Source organism: Labeo rohita, chromosome 1 (genome assembly GCF_022985175.1).
Source record: "Labeo rohita strain BAU-BD-2019 chromosome 1, IGBB_LRoh.1.0, whole genome shotgun sequence".
NCBI lineage: Eukaryota > Metazoa > Chordata > Actinopteri > Cypriniformes > Cyprinidae > Labeo > Labeo rohita.
Genome location: NC_066869.1, coordinates 50017244 through 50040470, shown reverse-complemented (window position 1 = coordinate 50040470; position 23227 = coordinate 50017244). Strand labels below are relative to the sequence as shown.

At 37.9% G+C, this 23227-nt stretch overlaps 2 protein-coding genes across 8 annotated transcripts in view; one reads left to right on the top strand and one right to left on the bottom strand.

Annotated features, from left to right (window-relative positions):
• The window catches only part of adprhl1 (ADP-ribosylhydrolase like 1), an 11777-nt gene extending 8438 nt beyond the window's left edge, over positions 1-3339 (bottom strand). For both annotated transcript variants that reach the window (XM_051109547.1, XM_051109557.1), the window contains exon 1: positions 3126-3339. In XM_051109547.1, the coding sequence (XP_050965504.1) occupies positions 3126-3339 (214 nt within the window). The remainder of the gene's footprint in view (positions 1-3125) is intronic.
• Positions 3299-23227, top strand: tmco3 (transmembrane and coiled-coil domains 3). Of its 6 annotated transcripts, none has more exons than XM_051109578.1 (16): positions 3299-3425; positions 4403-4437; positions 6679-6829; positions 8340-8544; positions 14743-15176; positions 15526-15705; positions 16966-17160; positions 17349-17477; positions 17561-17653; positions 19114-19303; positions 19392-19509; positions 20955-21150; positions 21233-21383; positions 21477-21556; positions 21632-21781; positions 22606-23227. In XM_051109578.1, the coding sequence occupies exons 4-16, from the start codon at positions 8361-8363 to the stop codon at positions 22717-22719; spliced, it is 2214 nt and encodes a 737-aa protein (XP_050965535.1). In that variant the 5' UTR covers positions 3299-3425; positions 4403-4437; positions 6679-6829; positions 8340-8360; the 3' UTR covers positions 22720-23227. The 6 variants fall into 6 exon arrangements, with proteins under 6 accessions (XP_050965535.1, XP_050965527.1, XP_050965545.1 ...); XM_051109570.1 differs by lacking the exon at positions 3299-3425 and adding an exon at positions 3445-3575; XM_051109588.1 differs by lacking the exons at positions 3299-3425; positions 4403-4437; positions 6679-6829; positions 8340-8544 and adding exons at positions 10690-10788; positions 10879-10916.

The window sequence follows — 23227 nt, the reverse complement described above, 5'->3', positions numbered from 1 at the left end:
GCTGTTAGTAAATCTCGCTAAATCCCGCAGACTCAGCGTAATCAATACGCCACCAAGATACACACTCCAGCTGCAGTTGGGTTGATTTGTGGTACTTGTTTTTGTCTTGGCAGTAAAATATGAATAAGATTTGGTTTCAATTAAAAAAACAAAGTCCTAATCATGACAAATAGTTGAAATTATGACAGAAAGTCTCGGCAATCAAACAGTGTTGGAATATGGATAAGAAGCTCTTTTTTTAAAAGCAAAATTATTAGACAAAAAGCCATAATATAAGATAAAAAGGAAAAATATTAGATTAAAAGATAAATATTATGACTAATTGTTTTGTTTTGTTTTGTTTTTTGTCATAATCTTGGCTTTTTGGAGATTATTGATTCACAATGATTAGATAAAATTGCAAAATATGAGAGCAAGTCTAAATTATGACATGTCTAACACAAATTTACAAATTTAATTTTTTGTCATAATTATGATAAATGTATTTGTCTCAGTAGTCAGTGTTCAGTGACTTTTGCACGTACAGTGTAGTATCTCATAATTGTAATTTATGACTTAAGAAGTCTTAATTATAAATAAAATGTCACAGTTGTGACAAACCAAAATTATGAGATAAAAAGTCACAATTATGATATAAAAAGTCACGATTATGAGATAAAACGTCAAAAATATGAGATAAAAAGTCAGAATTATGAGATAAAGTCAAAATCATGATATGAAAAGTCATAATTATGAGATAAAAAGCCAAAATTATAGGATGAAAAGTCAAAATTAAAGATATAAAGTCCCAGTTATGATACCAAGTCATTATGAGATTAAAAAGTTAAAATATGAGATAAAAGTCAGAATTATGATGTAGAAAGTCAAAATGATGAGATAAAAAGTCACAATTATGAGACAAAATGTCAAAAATATGAGATAAAAAGTCAGAATTATGATATAAAAAGTCAAAATTAAAAATATAAAGCCCCAATTATAATACCAAGTCATTATGAGATTAAAAAGTTAAAATAGATAAAAGTCAGAATTATGACAAAAAGTTGATAAAAGTCAATAAAATGATACTTTTTTTAATGATAAAAGTTGAAATGATGACCGTCTTTTAATGTCATAATTCTGAGTTTTTGTAGACTGTCATTGTAGTGAAATGACAGTGAATGCGTGTTTGTCTCAGTCCAGTCTGCAGTAATAGATGTTGTATAGATCTAATAGTAATAGGTGTTGTATAGATGTAATAGTGATAGATGTTGTGTTGGTGCTGGAATGTGGATAAGCAGCCTGTGATCCGCTGACTGTCATCACAACCCTCAGGAGCTTTGAACTCAATCCACGACGGAAAGCGTCTCGTTCGGGCAGCAGGAGCCGCTGTAGTCTGCAGTGAGGATCACGCTCACTCGGGTCTATTTCGGGTGTGCTGGACCGGGACTGGAGTGGTTCGGTGGTCCTGCTGGATTACAGCTCAGTGGGCGCTCGCTAAAGCTCACATTATTTACGACGCTCACAGAGATTAGCGTGTGTCACAGCGCATTAGTGTGCAAACGGATCTCTGTGACCCGCAGCTCTATTCTGGGTCTGTTATCAGAATGCGTGTGTGAGTCATGTGGAGGAAAGCATCCGTGTCACGTCTGCGTGAGGAAAGACAGATCACTGTATTATCATCAATTCACATTTCAGAGGGAGTTAACGAGGGACGCCGCGGCCAGCAGAGGGATTTCACATGGATTCATCCCTATTCTGAGAGCAAACACGAGCGGGACTTCAGTGTGTCATTTATAGATATGGAACAAATACACTCACATAGTGTTCTGAAATGACAATGGAAACTTTCTCAGGATTAACATAAAAAAATTGTAGTGGTCGAAGGTAACACTTCCAGTCAAAAGGTTGGCGTCAGTAGAAGTTTTTTTTTCTTTAAATAAGTCTCTTCTGCTCACCAAGGCTGCATTTATTGGATCAAAAATACTGAAAAATTATGAAATATTTTTTTTTAATTTAAAACAGCTGTTTTCTATGTGAATATCTGTTAAACTGTAATTTATTTCTGTGATGCGCAGCTGAATTTTCAGCATCATTACTCCAGTCTTCAGTGTCACATGATCCTTCAGAAATCATTCTAACATGCTGATTTGCTGCTCAACAAACATTTATGATTATTAGCAAACAGTTTTTTTGGAAACTGTAATATATTTAAGAAAGTTCAAAAGAACAGCATTTATGTGAAATGTCAAGATAAAAAGTTGAAATTATGAGATGTTAATTGTGTGAAAGAAAGGCAAAATTATGAGATAAAATAAGTTTTTCATAATTCTTACTTGACTTAAGTCATGATTATTTTTTATCTCAAGTTAAAATTATGAGATACTACACCATAACTATGAGGAAAAGTCAAAATTCTGAATCCAATTAAAAAATTGGAATTATGAAATATTAAGTCAATTATGAGATAAAACGTCTTAAATAAAAAGTCACAATTATGACATCAAAAAGATAAAAGTCACAATTATGAGATAAAAACGGAGATTAAAAGTAACTATTATAAGAGAAAAAGTCAAAATTATAAGACAAAAAGTTAATAATGTGATGAAAAGTCATAAGAAAAAATCCAAAATGTGAAAAGTAACTTATGAGATAAAGTCAAAATTATAAGATAAGATCATTATGGGATGAAAAGTAATAATTACGAGATAAAAAGTCAAAATTATGAGATTAATAGGTTGGAACTGTGAAACACTAAGTCAACTATGAGATAAAACATCCTCATTCTGAAATAAAAAGTCACAACTATGATATACATCAAAATTATAAGATAAAAGTCACAATTATGAGATAATAAAAATAGAGATAAAAAGTCTAAATGATAAAATAAAAAGTTAATTACGTGATGAAAAATCATAATTATGAGAAAAATCTAAACTGAGTTAAGAAGTAACTTATGAGATAAAGTCAACATTATGAGAAGGTTCACAAGAACAGCATTTATTTGAACAGAATTCTTTTGTGACATTATAAATATCTTTCACTTTTGATCAATTCAATGCATGCCTGATGAATAAAAGTATTCATTTCTTTTTTAAAAAGAGCTTTTTGAACCCTAATATACACTGTTTAGGTTCAGTGTGCCTCACCGGTGATGAGCGCCTCTGCTGTGGTCATGTGCATCAGGGCTCCGTCGCTGAGCGGCCAGTTATCGGCGTCCAGCTTCAAGGCCCCGAGGCCCCCGAGAGCTGCCAGTTCCTGCTGAATCTGATTCCCTGAGATGCACATTTCCCACCGGCCCTTGCGGTATCCCAGGGCGTCTCCCGCTCCTCCGAGAACCATCGCGGCCTGGAACTTTTCCATGAGGGTGCCGGAGATCCTACAGCATCAAGTCGAGCTCCTGAAGGGCTGGAGGTGACCTTCTTCAGTTCGGCGCAGACACAACAGCTGTACGTGAGCGTGTGTAAGCCCAGCCCTCTGTTTACTCCTGCATGGTTTCATCATCTGAACTCGCTCCAGACGTTATCAGCAGCTCTTTGTGTGACGGGACTGAGCTGCGATCAGGTGTCTCCTAAAAAGGCAACGGCCGTGGCACCAGGGTAAGAGGGTCTGTCATTGCTCCAGGACCCTCAGAGCGGCACATTACTGTCCCACACGCACCAAACACAAGATATACTGACGGATCATGCAGCTTATAGTACAGCTGGACTCTGTTCTTCCTGCTCTTATAGTAGGGTGACATACATCCTCTTTCTCCTGGACATGAATGTCTGGGTTTTGGCTTTGTTTTCCTACTGTTGGTGTCTCTTCAGTCAGTAAACATATATTTGTGACCCTGGAGCACAAAACCAGTCATAAGTAGCAGTTTTTGGAAACTGAGATTTCTACATCATCTGTTAAGACGGGACATTTCCCTCGAAATACAACTATTTGAAAATCTGGAATCTGAGGGTGCAAAAAGATCAAAATCATGAAAAAAAAAAAGCCTCCTTTACAGTTGTCCAAATGAAGTTCTTAGCAATGCATATTACTTAATGATCTTTACTTAATATCCTAATGATTTTTGGCATAAAAGAAAAATTGATCATTTTGACCCGTACAATGTATTGTTGGCTGTTGCTGCAAATATAACCGTGATACTTATGACTGGTTTTGTGCTCCAGGGTCACATTTGCATTGCTTTGACCATTCTCTGTAGACCCTACCTTCTTGTACACCATGATTGGTCGATTATGTCCAATGCCTGCATGCTATTGGTCAGCTACTGTTCATTGTACTGTACTGTTCACTGTCCAAGCAAAACTGTGAGACGATTTAGAAATCATAGCCAGAACATGTTTGGGGGAAAAAAGGATGTATGGTCACCATAGTTTTTGTGAACTATGTTATTCTAATTAGAATGTAATGACTTGCTCTGCCTTTTCAGATGAACTCCTCATCCAATCACGTGACTCCATTCCCGTAAGTAACGCCCACTTTTCCTCAACCTTCTCCCTTTCTAAATTTTTCCTGATTCAGTATCACACAGATACATGTTACAGAAGCTTGGTTGCAAACATTGTTTCATATCGATCATAATGTGAATTCACAGTCACACCAGATTATCAATTCATACTTGGGTGGAGAATGAGTTTTGTTAAATAATCTTTATTTACATACATAATGACACTGATGAACCGACACACGTGACGTGGCGAATATCACACATGCGCAGTCATACAGAGTGAAACATCAGCGAACCAAACCAAAGTGAAGAAAACAAAAACAGTGTTAGAAACTTGTCCAGACTAACAGCAGACACTGATCTCTGATTTAAACACCGATATCACAGACAGCTGTCTCAAACAATGTGAACAACAGAAACAATCAGGACCTCACCAGCGTTTGTCACAGTGTTTGAATGACAGCTCTTATCCTCATTTCATTCAGAAACTCATGAGAATGAAGTTCACTAGCGTTCTGATATCGAATGATCAGTGAGAATCAGCAGATGCATTAGTCCAGAAACGTAATATCTTGTCCGTTAAGATATTTCTACAGATAATCTGACATTCTTATCCTCAGGCCTCGTTCTCATCCTGTAGATGAGTTTGTTTCTTCACCAGATTTGAAGAAATGTGTCATTCCATCACTGTCTCACCAATGGATGTGAATGGGTGCCGTCAGAATGAGAGTCTAAACAGCTGATAAAAACATCACAATAATCCACACCACTCCAGTCCATCAGTTCACATCTTGAGAAGACAAAAGCTGAAACAAATCCATCAAGACGTTTTTAACTCAAATAGTTAAGAGTTCATAATCCATAATAACACTTCCTCCAGTGAAAAAGTCTCCTGTTGTCTCTCACATCAAAGTCATTTAGAGCTTCTTTTACTGTTTTGGCTTGTAAACGGTGCTTGATCTGTGCAGATTTCTCTACTGATTCAGACCAGATCACTTTTTCACTGGAGGAAGTGTTATTATGGATTATAAATTCTAACTCTTTTAGGTAAAAATGTTTTAACGATGGATTTGTTTCAGCTTTTGTCTTCTCAAGCTATTTGGACTCTCATTCTGACGGCACCCATTCACTGCAGTGGATCCATTGGTGAGACAGTGATAGAAAGAACGACACATTTCTACAAATCTGATGAACAAACAAACTCATCTACATCTTGGGTGAGCACATTTTCATTTTTGAGTCAACTATTCATTTAAACAGTGAAATTTCAAAACAAACGCAACTGATATGTTTGATTGTCGACGTCACATGACTAAATGAAGCTTATTTGCTTTTTCTCGAGGTGAAGTTCTGCACGATTAATACTGACACACGACCGGACATGCACCTGTATGTTGAGTCTGTGCTGTTGAAACACACCGGTGTGAGTGTGCTGTGAGGACAGACAGATTCTCACGATGTGATCACATGTAGTTCAGTCGGGGACGCCGCTGATCTTCAGCCTCTCAACAGCAGCAGACTCACAATATACAAACTCTCTCTGTGTTGAATAATATACTTTTTGAAATGCATTTGTCGTTTTTTATTTAAAAAGTCAGTATAGAGAGACTCGGCCTCCCGGTGAGCGCTCATTATAGAGTCTCGTGATTTCCTGCCGTCACGATCGGCCGAGCGAATTCCACAAAGTCATCGATGAGCACCGGCCACGCACCTGATGACAAAACACGATCGCTATTAAACACTGACATGAAATCACAATTATCACACTAAACAATTCATCAGTGCATTTTACTCTGGAAAAAAAACTTCAACCTCTCATCATCCATGATCCAAGTCCCATCATACATATTTCATCATTGCATATCCAGTTTCAGTCTGAAATAGTACAGTCGATGAATCAGACTCACCCTCCTCATCATAGTTGGACATGTCATCTGCGATCATGTTTCCAAAATCCAGCAGCAGGTTCCACGTGTCTTTAGGGATGGATTTTTTATGATGCTCCTTTACAGAAACAAGACCATCATGGGTGAATCTCAGATTAAACGTGAACACAGGCGTTTCAGAGAGCAGAATCACACGCTGCGTTCTCAGCATTGCTACAGCAGCACCAGTGTCAAAAATATATATATAGTATCGCCAAAAATAGCACTGGTTTAGTTTAGTATGTCTGTCAGATCAGTGATGCAGTGAGAGTGTGTTTTGTGTGTTTCTACACCGGAGTGAGGGTTACAGTGACATGTGGTTTGTGATTATAGTTATTTCATAAGTGACGTACCAGAAGGAAAGTGTTCCAGAGGTCGAGAAACTTAAAGCGGCCGGTCAGAATGAGATTCCAGTAGGCCACGGCCATCTCCAGATCTGAGACACAGCGAGACACTGTGAGACACTGCGGCAGGGTTTATCAAGGTAAATCTACGATTTTTCAGAACCAAGTTAAGAAAATGTACACAGTATCCCAGTATGGTTGTTTTAGCAACTTTTACCGAACCTTCTGATCACATGGTGTTTTATGAGAAACTGATCAGAATGAATGAGTTTATGATTAAAACAAGAACAAATCTGGAAGTGGGCTCAGAAAACAATGTTAGGACAAACAGGACAAAAATACTGAGGAAGATACAGTTCATAAAGTCTCGGCAATAAATGTTGAATGCACTGCAACAAAAATCAGGTTGACTGCAAACCGACTAAACAGACCCGTGTTTGTAAGATCACACCGCCTCACGCTTTTGCCCGATCCCTGTGTAGGGAACAGCAGAGCTGACATTTACTAGACTAATCACTCACCTAAACCCTTCTGACCGGGGCTCTTGGCAAAGCTAAAGGTGAACTGATAGAAGTCTCTGAACTTCCCAGAATCCTTCAGCTCCTGCTCTAGTCTGGGTAAAAGACTCCTCAGCTTCTCTGGACTGTCACACCTACACAAACAAACACACAGGGAGAAAATACTGTATCTGCATGGAAATCATGTCAAACTGCCTTAAAACAGGCTTCATCATGAGATCTCATTTTGTGTCATTTGTATTTTATTATTTCATTTTATTGCCTTATGTAATACTGTTATTTTCCTGTTTATTATTGTGAAGCTGCTTTGAAACAATCTGTACTGTGTTGAGCTATATATTTATGTGACCATGGGCCAAAAAAACAGTCATAAGTGTCAATTTTTCAAAACTGAGATTTATCTCATCTGAAAGCTGAATAAATAAGGTTTGGTATTGTTTGTTAGAACAGGACAATATTTGGTCGAGATACAACTATTTGAAAATCTGGAATCTGAGGGTGAAAAAAAAAAATAATTTGAGAAAATCGCCTTCAAAGTTGTCCAAATGAAGTTCTTAGCAATGCATATTACTAATCAAAAATTAAGTTTTGATATATTTACGGTAGGACATTTACAAAATATCTTCAAGAAACATGATCTTTACTTAATATCCTAATGATTTTTGGCATAAAAGAAAAATCGATCATTTTGACCCACACAATGTATTTTTGGCTATTGCTACAGATATACCCGTGATACTTCAGACTGGTTTTGTGCTCCAGGGTCACATTTAAGAAATCTTGTTTTAATAATCAAAAAATTTCTGATTATTATCAATGTTGAAAACAGTTGTGCTGCTCAATAATTTTGTGAAAACCGTCATACATTTTATTTTTCAGTATTCACAGATAAATAGAAAGTTCAAAAGAACAGCACTTATTTGAAATAGAAATCTTTTGTAACGTTATGAATGTCAAACAATCAGTTTAATGCATTCTTGATGAATTAAATGATTGATTTCTTACTTTCTCCAAACTTTTGAACAGTAATGTATGTTTCTATTCATATAGCAAACAGCTGTTGTTTTTGCAGTATTTTTGATCAAATGAATGCAGTCTTGGTGAGTCTTCTTTTGATATTGCTTAACCGCAGGTGTCTCACCCCAGCTCTGTCATGCCGTCCAGGAACTCTTTGCGGCTGAACTCGCACTGCGTCGCCGCTCTGAACTTCCAGGCCACGATCAGGACGCTGACACTGGCCGGATCCAGCATGAGGTCGTCACAGAACTGCTGGATCCCGTCGATGCCGATCTTATTCTCATCGTGTGGATCTGCAGACACCAGCAGCACAAATGAAGGTACACACACACACACACACACACACACACACTCGCTCACGGCCGCTCACCTTTATAGCGGTTGTAGAGCTGATCCAGCTTCTTGCGGTCCACTGGTGTTTTCATGGGGTCTCTGCGGTAGAGCTCGGGGTTCTGGAAGTAGTTATCGCTGACCGTCTCTAGTCTCCAGTCATTGTGGGTCAGGCAGTACAGGGCGGTTCTCTCTGCGGCCCGCGTGAAGGACGTCAGCTGACGGATCTTCTCCTTCTGGGACGACTTCAGTTTATGCTGGAGGAGAACAACAACAACACCAGCCTCACTGACCCGTCTGCCCTGCTGTGAACCATCAGGTACAGTAAACACAGAGAGTCAGTCGAGCCCGTCACCAGTGTGTGCAATTTCAACATGACACGGCGTTCACCTTTGGTCAGAAGCTCGTTTACAGTCACCTACTAATCATCTTAACATGCCAGCAACATGTTAATCATGCTAGTAACGTGCTAGCAACATGCTAGTAAGATGCTAGTCATGCTAGAAACATGCTAGCAACATGCTAATCATGCTAGTAACGTGCTAGCAACATGCTAGTAAGATGCTAATCACACAAGTGATTTGCTAGTCATGCCAGAAACATGCAACAACATGCTAATAATGCTAGTAACTTGCTAACCGTGCTATAAACATGTTAACAACATGGTAGTAACATGTTAGTCATGCTAGTAATACGTTAATAATGCTAGAAACATGTTTGTGACTTGCTAGTCATGCTAGAAACATCCTAGCAACATGTTAAGAACATGCTAATCATGCTAACAATATGCGAATCATTCTAGAAACATGTTAGCAACGTGCTAGTAACTTGTTAGTCATACTAAAAACATGTTAACAACATGTTAGTAACATGACAATCATATTAAAAACATGTTAGTAACTTGCTAGTCATGCCAAAAACATGCTAATCATGCTAAAACATGCTAGCAACATACTAATCATGTTAGAGACAGACTAACAACATGCTAGTAACTTGCTAATCATGCTAGCAACATGATAATAACATGCTAATCACGCAAGTAACTTGCTAATCATGCTAGAAACATGCTAGCAACATGCTAATCATGCAAGTAATGTGCTAGCAACATGCCAGTAAGATGCTAATCACGGAGGTAACTTGCTAACCATGCTATAAACATGTTATCAACATGGTAGTAACATGTTAGTCATTCTAGTAATATGTTAATAATGCTAGAAACATGTTAGTAACTTGCTAGTCATGCTAACAATATGTTAATCATTCTAGAAACATGTTAGCAACGTGGTAGTAACTTGTTGGTCATGCTAAAAACATGTTAACATGTTAGTAACATGAAAATCATATTAAAAACATGCTAGTGATTTGCTAGTCATGCCAGAAACATGTTATCAACATGCTAATCATGCTAGTAACTTGCTAATCATGCTAAAACATGCTAGCAACATGCCAATAAGATGCTAATCATGCTAGTAACATGTTAATCATGTTAGAAAAATAGTTAGAAACATGCTAACTACATGCTAATCATGCTAGCAGCATACCAATCATCTAATCTATCAATATAAAGTTTAAAACTTTTTACAGCTGCTTTAAACTTTCATGCTAGGCTTTCTGAAGCCAACCTGAAGTTTGTCTTGACTAAGTTTTTTATCTAGTTACAACTTTTTATCTCACAGTTCTGACATTTTTTCTTAGCAATTCAGAGCAACTGAAAGTAAAAGTCAGAATTGTGAGATAAAACATTGTAATTACCTTTTTTATTTTCTATTCTGTGGCAGAAGCCAAAAATCAGGAAACAGAAAAACATCTGAATTCTCACAGTTTATTTCTCACAATTTTCTCTCAGAACTGAGAAAAAAGTCAGATAAAAACGTCTAATTACCTTTCTTTATATAAGCAGACATTTACTGTAATACCCATTATATTTATGCCAGAATACCAGTTACTACAGTAAAATCCATTTACAGTGGATCTTTAAAAAGTTTCATATTTTATTTTTTAAAATCGTGTTTGATGACAATGGTTATCACAGTTTACCATAGTACAAATATCTGCAGAACTGGGAAAACTTTGTTTACTAGGGTAAACTGACATCACGTGTACATGAAATTATGATTATTTAAATTAAACACACTTGTAGAGCAGAGTCTGATCTGAGCGATGAATCAAACCTTCATCATGAACGACAGCGGCTTTACCAGAGCACAGCGACAGTACGAGCTGCTAATACCATGGTATTCTCAAATATATCATAGCATTGATTACCACATTCGTACATCATCATGATATTGACATGTTATTACTGTAGTGTTTTGTTTTTGAAGGGTTAAAGAGCTCGGTGTGAGTGGAAGAACCGGTTCCGGTGAGTCGCTTTGATTCAAACACCCTCATCTGACTCTCCGTTTCCCTGTAAACTGCGGCTCGGAAAACAGCGCGACTGAAGCGCAGAACGCGCGTCTGTCTGCAGGCATCAAACTGCCCCGGTGGCATTTCAGATAAACACTACTGCCCCCTGCGCGCGCCTCGCGTTCGCTCACCTACCATCTTTTCACGCGCTGCTTCATCTCCGGCGGATCTTCCTGTGCGCATGCGCGGAAACCAGCGACAGCTCACGCTCACGGGAATGCTGGGACTTGTAGTTTTTACACGCGTGCGGCTCTCGAAGTTATGTAGTCGTAATTAATTACTTAATTATTTGTAATTATACGACAAAATCAAACAGCTCAACCTATACGCTTCCCCACATTTATGACCATATTCTATGTAAGTCCATTTTATTACCACGGAATAAAAAAAATAAATAAAAAAATGTAATTGTGACTTTTTATCTCACAGTTCATACTTGTTTAGTGCCATTTTCATAAGTTCTTATCTGACCATTTGGAGTTTTTGCACGAAATAAACTAACAATTCTAAGAAAAAAAGTCTGAATTGTGAAATATAAACTCCGCATTCTGCCTTTCTTGCAATTTCGAGTTTATATATATACATATATATATGTATATATATATATATATATATATATATATATATATATATATATATATATATATATATATATATATATATATATATATTTTTTTTTTTTTTTTTTTTTTTTTTTTTTGTGGCAAGGAATAAAAAATGTAAACTTTAATTGCAATGACTTTAGGTGTCACAACTGCAGGTTCGAATTTTTCTTCTCTGTAAAAAAAAAGAGTTTATATCTCAGAATTCTGCATTTATATGTCGCAATTCTGTTTTTTTCCGCCAGGGAATAAAAAATAAAAAGATAATTGCGACTTTTTGTCTCACAATTCTGACAGTTTCGAGTTTATATCTCACAATTTTTAATTTTCATATTTTCTGTCTGCATTTATATATGTCATTTTTAGTTTCTATACTTATATTCCTGTACTATATCTTATATCATTCTAAGATTGTGATAAGCTACTCATAAAAAAAGGGACAAAAAAGTCGCAATTACCTTTTTGTTTTATTCCGTTAATATTCAGTGACTCCTAGATCATTCTATTCGTGATTTCGGCACTTCTTCCTGGCGCAGAATGACAACTACAAATCCCAGAATGCACTCGCGACTGTTATGAATCAGAAGTCCACACAGCTCTGTTTTCAGAGCTAATATCATAAAACAGCTGAAAAACGAGCACTGACAGCAATGACAGCCACCGATCTGTGCGACACACAAACGCGACTGCCGTTCGTCGATCTCCCGCGAACTTTCGGTGAAGTTTAATCGAGTATGCGCGCGTCCAGTGCCGCGGGCTCGAGTCTGTCAGGAGCCGCTCAGCGGTCGCCCGCGTTCGGATAACACTCTCGCATCTCCCGCGAACCCGTTACCTGCTCCGGGACCCGAGACGGATCGCACCGGCGGATGTCTGTCTGTCCGGTAGTCGTATGCCGGTGTAGGAGCCGCCTGAGGCCGGTGTGCGCGCGCAGCGCTCGCTCTCAGTATGTGGCGTCACAAGAGCGCGATTGTTTCCTTCATTTACTGACGAGTTCTGCCAGTTAACAGCACTGCACTTACCAGGTATGATTTAGTACTCTTTTTGTTTGTATTAGCGCTGATATGATCTCGCAGGATGTTGTTGATAAATGTGGTTGAAGTGAATGATCGAGAGTCTGAGGAGAAATCTGCTGTGTAACGCGTTTGATGATCAGATCAGATTCGGTAAATATCCGCCTTACACTTTCAATAACACACTTATAGTCACGCGAATTCATGTGAAGGCAGCTGACATTAGTCAGTTCTTAAGTGAAATGATTCTTAAACATCAAGAACGCGTCACCTGTGTGTCTGTGATGCTCACGTGTGTCACATTACATGTAGAACATGGATCGAACATTTCATTACAAATGTGAATGAAATGCCATGTCTAATCTGAAAAACGTTATCCTGAATAATATTTCGTACATTCAGTTTTCCTTAGTGTTATTTTGTACATTTTAGTCTTCGATTAGTTGAGTTATTATGCATTTGTTCAACTTCAAAAATTAAATAATATGCATATAAGTTAGTATAATCCATGAACAAAGAAAAGGTAAACACAGTAGCTAGATAGCTAAATAAAAAAATTAGAGCTGTCAAACGATTAATAGTTTTTTGTTTGCATAATATGTGTGAATTGTGTATATTATATATATATATATATATATATATATACACACACACACATGCATGTATATATTTAAGAAACATGTATATATAAGTATATGTATATAACATCAATTATGAATATTATATATATATATATATATATGCAGATGTTTTCAAAATATAAACTGTATATGTTTGTATTTATATACATAATAAATATACACATTAGACACATATAATATGCAAACAAAAACTTTTGTTTTGTATGCGATTAATCGCAATTAATCGTTTGACAGCACTAAAATAAATACATAAATTAATAAAAGTTGCCAGGGGAGGTAGAAATATAACAGTTATAAAAGTTCAAAATACAAAATTGAAGTTCACAAATGTTTACGTTCTTATTTAAAGAGTCTACCAAAACTAAAAGAACATAAAACTATAAAGTTGGGTTTCTTATTAGGATACTAGCATTTATAAATGTGAATTTGGCCAAAGATATGATTTAATTAATAAAATCTAACCATAACATAACTTCCCTGATGTTACACACAGCACTTAATGATTTTATTCATGTTTTTGATAGAAGCTCCTCCCACTCATTAATATTCCACTGTCAGTCAATCTTTCATGGGAATTTAATGAATGTTAAAATATGTGATACTGGAAAAGTTTAACTCTAGCACAATGTCTCTATCAAATACTAATTTAGGCTTCATGAAATGCATATTTTACAATAACTCTATTTAATGTTATTTATAAATGGTTACGTAATAATTTATTTCCCAACAGAGAAGACGTGCAGCATATTATCTGTGTAATTTTTCAGAGATGTTAGTGTGATGTTTGTCCTGTAATGCCACATTACATGATCATTATTTCATCAGTATTAGCTGATGAACTGAATTCTGCTGCTGGAGTCTGAGCGCTGTTGAGTTTATCAGACATTTTTCTTGTGATTCAGTGAAGAAATGCTGACGAATATCAGAGTGCGTCAGTGACGGCAGTGCGTCTCAACCTGTATTCCTGCAGGATGTAGGTGTGACGCTAGTAAACACGCAGCTTGTTTGACTAGTTAGTGACACACCTGTGAGATCAGCTGATTCAGAAGTCTTTAGCGTTAATCTACCGGGTGAGAACATGAGCTTTTATATCTAAATAGATAAGAACAAAATACTAAAAAATCAGATTCCATGTGGGTTGTGCTCTTCACACTGTTATGAAACAAACAGATTTGGATTAGATCAGTGTTGATGGTGTTCAGTCGTACATCGATTACATTACAAAAGCGCCTATATGCCAATATATCTGTTTGTGATAAGTTTGTCTTTGTTTGTTTTAGTGTTGTTTTTCGTTCAAAATAGTAATGAATGTCAAACTTAGCATTTGTTTTAAAGAAAGAGGAAAATCCAAAGCTCCTTTATGTATTTGCATTACAACACTGGGTTGAATGGAGCCCCAAACATGATTTGGGCACATATGAGCAAAACACTGAGATTTGCTCCACTTTTGCCTGCAGTGTGAACATAGTTGAGATGATTCAGAGTCATTTGTGTGGTGATTCATCTGCACGTTTGTTTTTGTCTGTCAGATCAGCAGCGTGTGGATGGGATAATGCGAGCTCTGTGTGCAGTGCTGTGCCTCGGCCTGGTGGCGGCGCTGCATCCCAAACAGCAGGCGGCACCGCAGGTCCACAAGGCACCTCCGGGCGTCCACGGGCACCAGTGGGTGATGGAGAACTGCAGGCGGCTCTCGAACCTGCTGCGGCAGAAGCAGTCGGCCGTCCGCAAGCTGAGCGCGGCCGGCGCGGCGGTGGTGCGGGACAAGGCGCTGGCGCCCCCTGAGAAGCTGTTCCGCGTTCACACGCTGGAGGTGTTTCAGCGCGAGCTGAACGAGAGCGAACGCTCGCTCTTCGAGGCCGTGGAGGGGCTGCAGCGCGTGCTGAAGGGGAACCTCAGAGACGTGGTCAGCATGAAGGACAGCAGCCGGCAGAGACTCCAGGCGCTCAGGGAAGCCGCCATCAAGGTCAGTCGTGTGGCTGATGATGTCATATCCTGCGGGAATCTAAGTCAAGCCTGTTTTGGAGACAATAAGATCTTTGCGTTCTCCTAAAATAATGGCCCATAAAGAAACGCCCACCTGAAAGCCAAAACAAGGCTTTCCGCTGCTGACCCTGCTGAGTTATTTTAAACGGGAATTAATGTACTAAAGACAGTGATATTAAAAGACTAATCTTTGTATACACAGGCAAAGTGCAGTTGCACATTATTAGGAATAAAATGTTTATTATAATCTGTGCTCCTCTGCTTGCCTTTATATAGTGTGCATCATCAATAAACTTTATATTTTTAATTGAGTGAGCGTGTCTCTGCAGGAGGAGCAGGAGTACATGGAGCTTGTGGCGGCGGAGAAACACCAGCAGGAGGCGCTGAAAGTGGCACAGGACCGCAACAAAACCCTGTCCATGCTGGACGAGATCCTGGAGGACGTGAGAAAGGCCGCAGACCGTCTGGAGGAGGACATCGAGGAGCACGCCTTCGACAATAACAAACAGGTGCAGGGTTCAAAACGCAGCTGTGAAGGGGAATGTCTCTGAACCTGAAATACAGGCCCTCACACACACTCACAGTAATATATAAACTATCTGTGATATGCCTGACATTGACTGAACAGAACATTTAACCACCGCAGACATCACGAAACGTGTGTGTGTGTTACTTGCACACGTGATTCCGAATACATGAATTAAAGTTCATTTTTGAAAGAGTAATTAATGACTACAAAAGACGGCTTGTCTGCTCACCAATTTATTTAACAGTTTAAAATAACTGTTTTCTGTATGAATATATTTTACATTACAATACATTTACCTTTAGTCATTTAGCAGATGCTTTTGTCCAAATGATGACTGTTGAAGCAATCAAATCAACAAAAGAGCAATAATATGTAAGTGCTGTGATAAATCATGGTTAGTCTAACACAGTACAAGTTTTTTTTTTAAGTAATAAATAAAAAGAAAACAGGTAGATAGAATAGAAAAAGAGTAGAAAACACTACGTATTGTAAATTATTAATTATTATTAATTTATTATATGTATTAATTATTAATTTAATTATTATTTTTCTTTCTTTTTTTTAAATAAAAAGAAACCAAGTGGATAGAATAGAGAACACTAGTGTTAGAGGGTCACTTTTTATTTATTTGTTTTTTAATTATATATTGTAAATTATTAATTTCTTTTACATAGTAATTATTAATTTAATTTTTTTTTTATTTAAAAAAACAAGTGGATAGAATAGAAAAAGAATAGAGAAAACTGGTGTTAGAGAGGTTTATTTTTTTAATAAATAAAAAGAAAAGTAGATTGAATAGAAAATAATAGACAATGCTAGTGTTAGAGGGTACATTTTTTATTTATTTATTTTTTAATTAGTAAAAAGAAAACAAGTAAATCGAATAGAAAAAGAATAGAGAACACTGGTGTTAGAAGGTCAAAAAAAATGTTTTTATCATAAATAAAAAGAAAACAATGCAAAGCAGCTATTAGTCCAGTCTTTATTGTCATTAAAAAATGTTACTTATTCCAAACATATATTTTTTTTCTTTAGATTTTACAGAAAAAAATCTACAGAAAATATATTTTTAATTAATTAACCAAATAATCATTAGTTGCAAAATTCACTTTGCCGTTTTAGTCAATAAGAAAGCAGTGTGTTTTCACAGTCAAACCCCACTGACATACTTCTGAGAAAACATAATCTAGCTTTAATTGAGAAAGAATGAGTGTTGAAGTCCATCTCTCTGTCTGCTCAGATGAAGGGTGTGAACGTGGAGGCCGTCCTGAGGGTGGAGGAGGATGAGGAGGACGGCAAGAGGAAGAACGCGTCGAGGCAGGTGGCCAAAGGCAATCTGGGGCTCAGCATGCTGATCGACTCACAGAATAACCAGTATGTGCTGACCAAACCCCGCGACTCCACCATCCCCCGCGCCGACCACCACTTCATCAAGGTCAGCACCTGACCTCTGACCTTTGACCTCTCACAGTTCACTGGAGCCAATCGCAGGCTCAGCACTTTCACTCAGATCCGAAACGATCAACCAAAACCTTCATTCCCAAGCTTGTTTGGAAGACGATCTCATGTGACATTAATGTACATGTAATTGAATGTGTTTTAACGGCGTGTTTGGTCGCACAGGATCTGGTGTACGTGGTCATGTTGTCGCTGCCGTGCGGGTGGCTCTGTACGCTGATGGGACTGCCGCCCATGTTCGGATACATCATCTGTGGTGTTCTGCTCGGCCCGTCGGGACTCAACAGCATCAAAGTGAGCGACGAACCTCCTCAGGTACACGTGTGCACGTCTCACTGGACACGTATGTGATGCTGTGTTTCCTGTTTCTCCTGCAGTCTATGGTTCAGGTGGAGACGTTAGGAGAGCTGGGCGTGTTCTTCACTCTTTTTGTGGTTGGTCTGGAGTTTTCACCTGAACGCCTCCACAAGGTAAGAACGGGTGTAACACGAAAAGAACAAAAGACAAAATCAACCCTAACCTTTTTAGTGGAACTTCAAGGAATAGGTTACCCAAAAATGAGTGCTCTGTCGTCATTTACTCTCCTTCAAGCTGTTCCAAACCAGCATGAGTTTGTATGAGGCAAGAATGTATTTGTAGATACCATTGACGTCCATAGTATTTTTGGAAGAAATTCATACATATTTGAAACAACTTGAGGTTGAGTAAACATTGACAGAATTTTCATTTTGGGTGAACTGTCCCTGTAAGAAAAGCATGTGGAATCATTAAAAGGGGTGGAGGCGTGTGAAGAGTCACAAAATGAGGCAAATGTGCAGTTGTTCTGGAGACACATTCTCTAGTGCAAAAACAATCAGATGTGTTTCTCATCTGTTTGCTGCTGGAAACACGTTTGGTTTCCTGTTCATGATACAACAAATTACAATCCAACCACTAGTTACTGTGTCTCACTTTCACATGTACCGACAGACAGATAAATGATAGATAGGTAGACTTGGGCTCAGTTGCATAAGCTTGGCCACTGAATTCAGACTGTGTAAATTCACGGAAATTTAAATTCACGTCTGCACAGTACAGGGCGCAGCTCAAATAAACCTTCCGCTGTGCTGCCGTTCTGGATCGCGTCAAGAATAGGAGAAGGAGAGAGAAGAAAGTTCCACACTTCTGCTTCAGCAGTCAAACATGTTGTGTTTATCTGAAGTCATTTTTGCGTATTAGTGTAGCTGAATTTGGTTCATTGCTGATCAAGATCAGCAGCAAAGACACTGTTTAATAAAATGGGATTAAATACATTCAAATATAATTGGATTCAAGTTAGACCAATCTATATTTTTATACATCGTCTTAAAAAGCTTAACTGCAAAAATGCTTGTAGGCTTATTTATTTTTGTCTTGTTTCTAGTCAAAATATTTAAAAAGTGTTAAATTAAGATTTTTATTTATTAGGTAAACAAAATGCACTTAATTTATTTTTTTCCTTCATGGAAACAAGTAAAATGATCTGCCAGTGGGGCACTCTTGTTTTAAGAATATTTTACTTATCCCACTGGCAGATAATTTGACTTGTTTTAAGAAAAATGCACTTAATTTAGTTTTTTTTTAAAGACTAAATATCTTAGTTATTCTGCTTGTAGTCAATGCATCTTAATTTAAGAATTTTTAGATATTTTGATCAGAAACAAGACAAAAATACAAAGTAAGACAAGCCTTTTTTGCAGTGTTGTGAGACTAGTCTAAGCCGCTTATGCAACCAGCAAACAATGTACGTATTAATTGAAATTTGCTCATTATGAGCTGAAAGTGACTAGTAATTTCAAAGTTTTAGGTTTGACTTTCCTTGCATCTACAAATAATTTTCCTAGATGTAACATTGTCCTAGGGGCAGCAGATGGATGTCATGTGACGTGTGTTGATGGTTGTTGTTTTTCAGGTGTGGAAGATCTCGCTGCAGGGCTCCGGGTATCTGAGTCTGCTGATGGTGGCCGCTGGGCTGGTCTGGGGTCAGCTGCTCGGCCTCCACCCCACACAGACCGTCTTCATCTGCATCTGTCTGTCTCTCTCCAGCACTCCGCTGGTGTCTCGCTTCCTGGCTGGAGGATCCAGAGGAGAATCAAAGGAGGGTGAGATCATGGTAGAGACGTTCAGCTGGAGACGTTCAGCAGATTGATCTGTCTGTGTTTATCAACACGTGTGTGTGTTTTCATGCAGGTGAGCTGGACTACAGCAGTGTTCTGCTGGGCATGCTGGTCATGCAGGACGTGCAGCTCGGCCTGTTCATCGCTGTGATGCCCACGTTCATTCAAGGAGGAAATGGAGACATGGACAGGTGAAGCAGCACATTAAAAAAAAAAAAATTAAAAAAAGTTAAAAAAATAATAATTTTTAAAAATAATTAAAAAAAGTTCACTTCCACAACAAAAATGTACAGATAATGTACTCGCCTCCTTGTCATCCAAGATGTTCATGTCTTTCTTTCTTCAGTCGTAAAGAAATTATATGTCTTGAGGAAAACATTTCAGGATTTTTCTCCATATAGTGGACTTCTGTGGTGCCCTAAGTCTGAACTTCCAAAATGCAGTTTAAATGTGGCTTCAAAGGCTCTAAACGATCCCAGCCGAGGAAGAAGGGTCTTATCTATCGAAACAATCATCTTGTCTAGTTCTGCATGAACTTTGTTTAATCCGGGTCAGTACAGTTAGGGTATGTCAAAAAACTCCCGTCTCATTTTCTCCTCCAACTTCAAAATCGTCCTACATCACTCCAGAAGTACCAAACCAGTGTTTACAAAGTGAACGTGCAAAGAAGATCAAACACCCTTTACAAAAAAAAAGGTAAAACAGTGATGTAGGACGATTTCGAAGTTGGAGGAGAAAATGAGACGGGAGTTTTTTGACATACCCTAACTGTACTGACCCGGATTACACCGAGTTCACGCAGAGCTAGACAAGATGAGTGTTTGAGGTTAAAAAGTATATAAATTGTCAATTTTTTTAACAATTATGACTGATCGTTTCGCTACATAAGACACTTCTTCCTTGGCTGGGATCGTTTAGAGCCTTTGAAGCTGCATTTAAACTACGTTTTGGACATTAAAACTCATGGGCACTATAGAAGTCCACTATGTGGAGAGAAATCCTGAAATGTTTTCCTCAAAAAACATAATTTCTTTACAACTGAAGAAAGAAAGACATGAACAATTGGATGACAAGGGGGTGAGTACATTATCCGTAAATTTTTGTTCTGTAAGTGAACTTCTCCATTAAAACAATCGAAAGTTTCAGTAAAAACATTTTTAATGTTACATTAGATTTGTATTTCAAATAAATGCTGTTCTTTTAAACTTTCTATTCATCTGTGAATCCTGAAAAATAAAATGTAAGACAGTTTCCACAAAAATAATGGACAGCACAACTGTTTTTAACATTGCTAATAATCATAAATGCTTGTTGAGCAGCAAATCAGCATATTAGAATGATTTCTGAAGGATCATGTGACACTGAAGACTGGAGTAATGATTCAGCTGCATCATCACAGAAATAAATGACAGTTTAACAGATATTCACATAGAAAACAGCTGTTTTAAACTGTAATAATAATTCACATTTTGTACTGTATTTGTGTTCAAATAAATGCAGCCTTGATAAGCAGAAGAGACTTTGGGCAGTGTATTTATTAAACATGTTTTGCATGCATAAAATTAAACTTGAAAGCATAATTACTTGTTTGTGATTATGGGATGAAATATTAATATAAACCTGTGTTTGTCGTCAGTGTGCTGATGGCAGCGCTGCACGTGCTGGTTCTGCTGGCTCGTGTTCTGGTGTCGCTGGCGGCCGTGCTGCTGATGTGCTGGCTGCTGCGCTCTCATCTGGTCGGCCCGTTCTACAAGAAGCTGCATGCCGAGAGCAAAGGGAACAAGGAAATACTAGTGCTGGGCACCAGTGCCTTTGTGTTCCTGATGCTGACGGTGAGTTGTTCACCTGTGATCAGAGCGTCGTCTCTGCTCATCGTCTCTCCTCAGGTTTAATGTCATAACGCTGATGTTTCAGGTGACAGAATTCATGGACGTGTCGATGGAGTTGGGCTGCTTCCTGGCCGGGGCGCTGCTCTCCTCACAAGGTCACATGGTCACCACGGAGGTCATGAGCTGCACTGAACCAGTTAGAGACTTCCTGGCCATCATCTTCTTTGCATCAATTGGTGAGTGGAGCTGTGAACTGTGATCGAACATACTGATGCAAATGTGTGATCTGCAGCAGCGCTCTGATATCTGATGACTTCCGTTTTCCGCAGGGCTGCACGTGTTCCCGACCTTCGTCCTGTACGAGCTGACCATCCTGCTGGTCTTGACCTTCTCGCTGGTCATCATGAAGGTAATCGTGTTCATATCAAAGTCATATCAATTTCTTTGCATTGATGTGAATCTCACTGTGATGTTTTGTGGTCAGTTCATAATGGCGGTCGTGGTTCTGTCGGCCATCCTTCCTCCGGGATCGCGTCACATCCGCTGGCTGGTGTCGGCCGGACTGGCGCAGGTCAGCGAGTTCTCCTTCGTCCTGGGCAGCCGTGCCCGTCGGGCCGGCATCATCTCTCGAGAGGTCGGTGATCTCTCTGCTGCTTCTCTCATTGCTTTCAGAATGCTGTGAGTGTTGGAACACTGGCTTTATTCAGACAGGCAGTGAAAAATCCAAATTCCAATTTCTGTATATATCTGTATAGTGCTTTCAGACAAGTGTATAGATGCAGTGATGCAATTCAGAAGCCAGTGTCAACTGACTGTATCTCTGTCAGTCTTACGGTTAATTAAAACTATTACAAATTAAAATGAATTTAAAAATTTTGTTAAAATAAAATATAAATATTAGACAAAACTTTTTTTTAATTTTCAATTAAAAAGTGCTAAAACTAAAACTGAAATATAAATCAATTAAATCTAAATAGAAATATTACAAAAACTAATAAAAATTCCAAAAGCGCATAACAGAATTTCTAAAAATTTACACTAAAATTAAAAATTAAATCTACTTAAAAATTAACAAAAATTAATTACTATTTTTTTTGCATCAGTGAGATACTATTATAGTTTTGTTAGTATTTTGAATCAGTTTTTTTATATTTTCTGGTTTCATTTTAATTTCAGTAAAAGGTTTAGTAATTTTGATGCTTTTTTGTCTTTATTATTTTTTGTTGGTTTTAAATGTCTGTAGTTTTTCTTAATTTAATTCTTAATTTTATTTAATTTTTAGTTATTTTAGTACATCAAATAAACTGAATGAAAAATTACATTTATTTATGTAACATTTATTTCAAGTATGATTTTTCTTTTTTTAATGGTTTGAGTTCGAGTTAAGTATAATAACCTTGACTGAGTCTACATTTCCATGGGCTCATCATCATCATCATCCTCTGTTGTTCTTCACAGGTGTATCTGCTGGTTCTCAGCGTCACCACCTTAAGTCTCCTCCTCGCGCCGGTCTTATGGAGAGCCGCTACGCTCAAATGCATCCCGCGGGCCGAGAGGAAACCGCTCACCTGAGCGGCGGCGCACGCAGATGAGCTGCGTTACACATTAATGCATCATATTGATGACAAACAGAAGGGTGGGGCATTAATATATGAAATATTTTCACAGTCATGAAAGAAAAGCTTGCAAAAGGAAGATCATGTCTGTTATGTTGTATACGACCAAACGTTATTTATTTGTGTAATACGTGCCTTGAGCTGATGTCAGCAGACGAGCCAAATAATGCACCTGTTATGAAGCGCCTCAGTCTGTCGGACGAGAAGCTTTCGCACTGCAGGTGTCGGTACGTGTAGATCTGTGTTTTAACTTAAGATGATTCACAGCAGAAGAGCTAAAGCTTGACCGTATTCATTCATGATTCATGCTGAAATTAAACTCTAAGCACAAGGTGGCAGTTCTTTAGTGGGACGATAAGTTAAATTAATTATAGACATACTGTAACTGGACTATTCTGATTCATTTCTCTGGACTGTTGTTTCACAATCAGGATTAAAACATACTATTAAAAACATTACTTCAG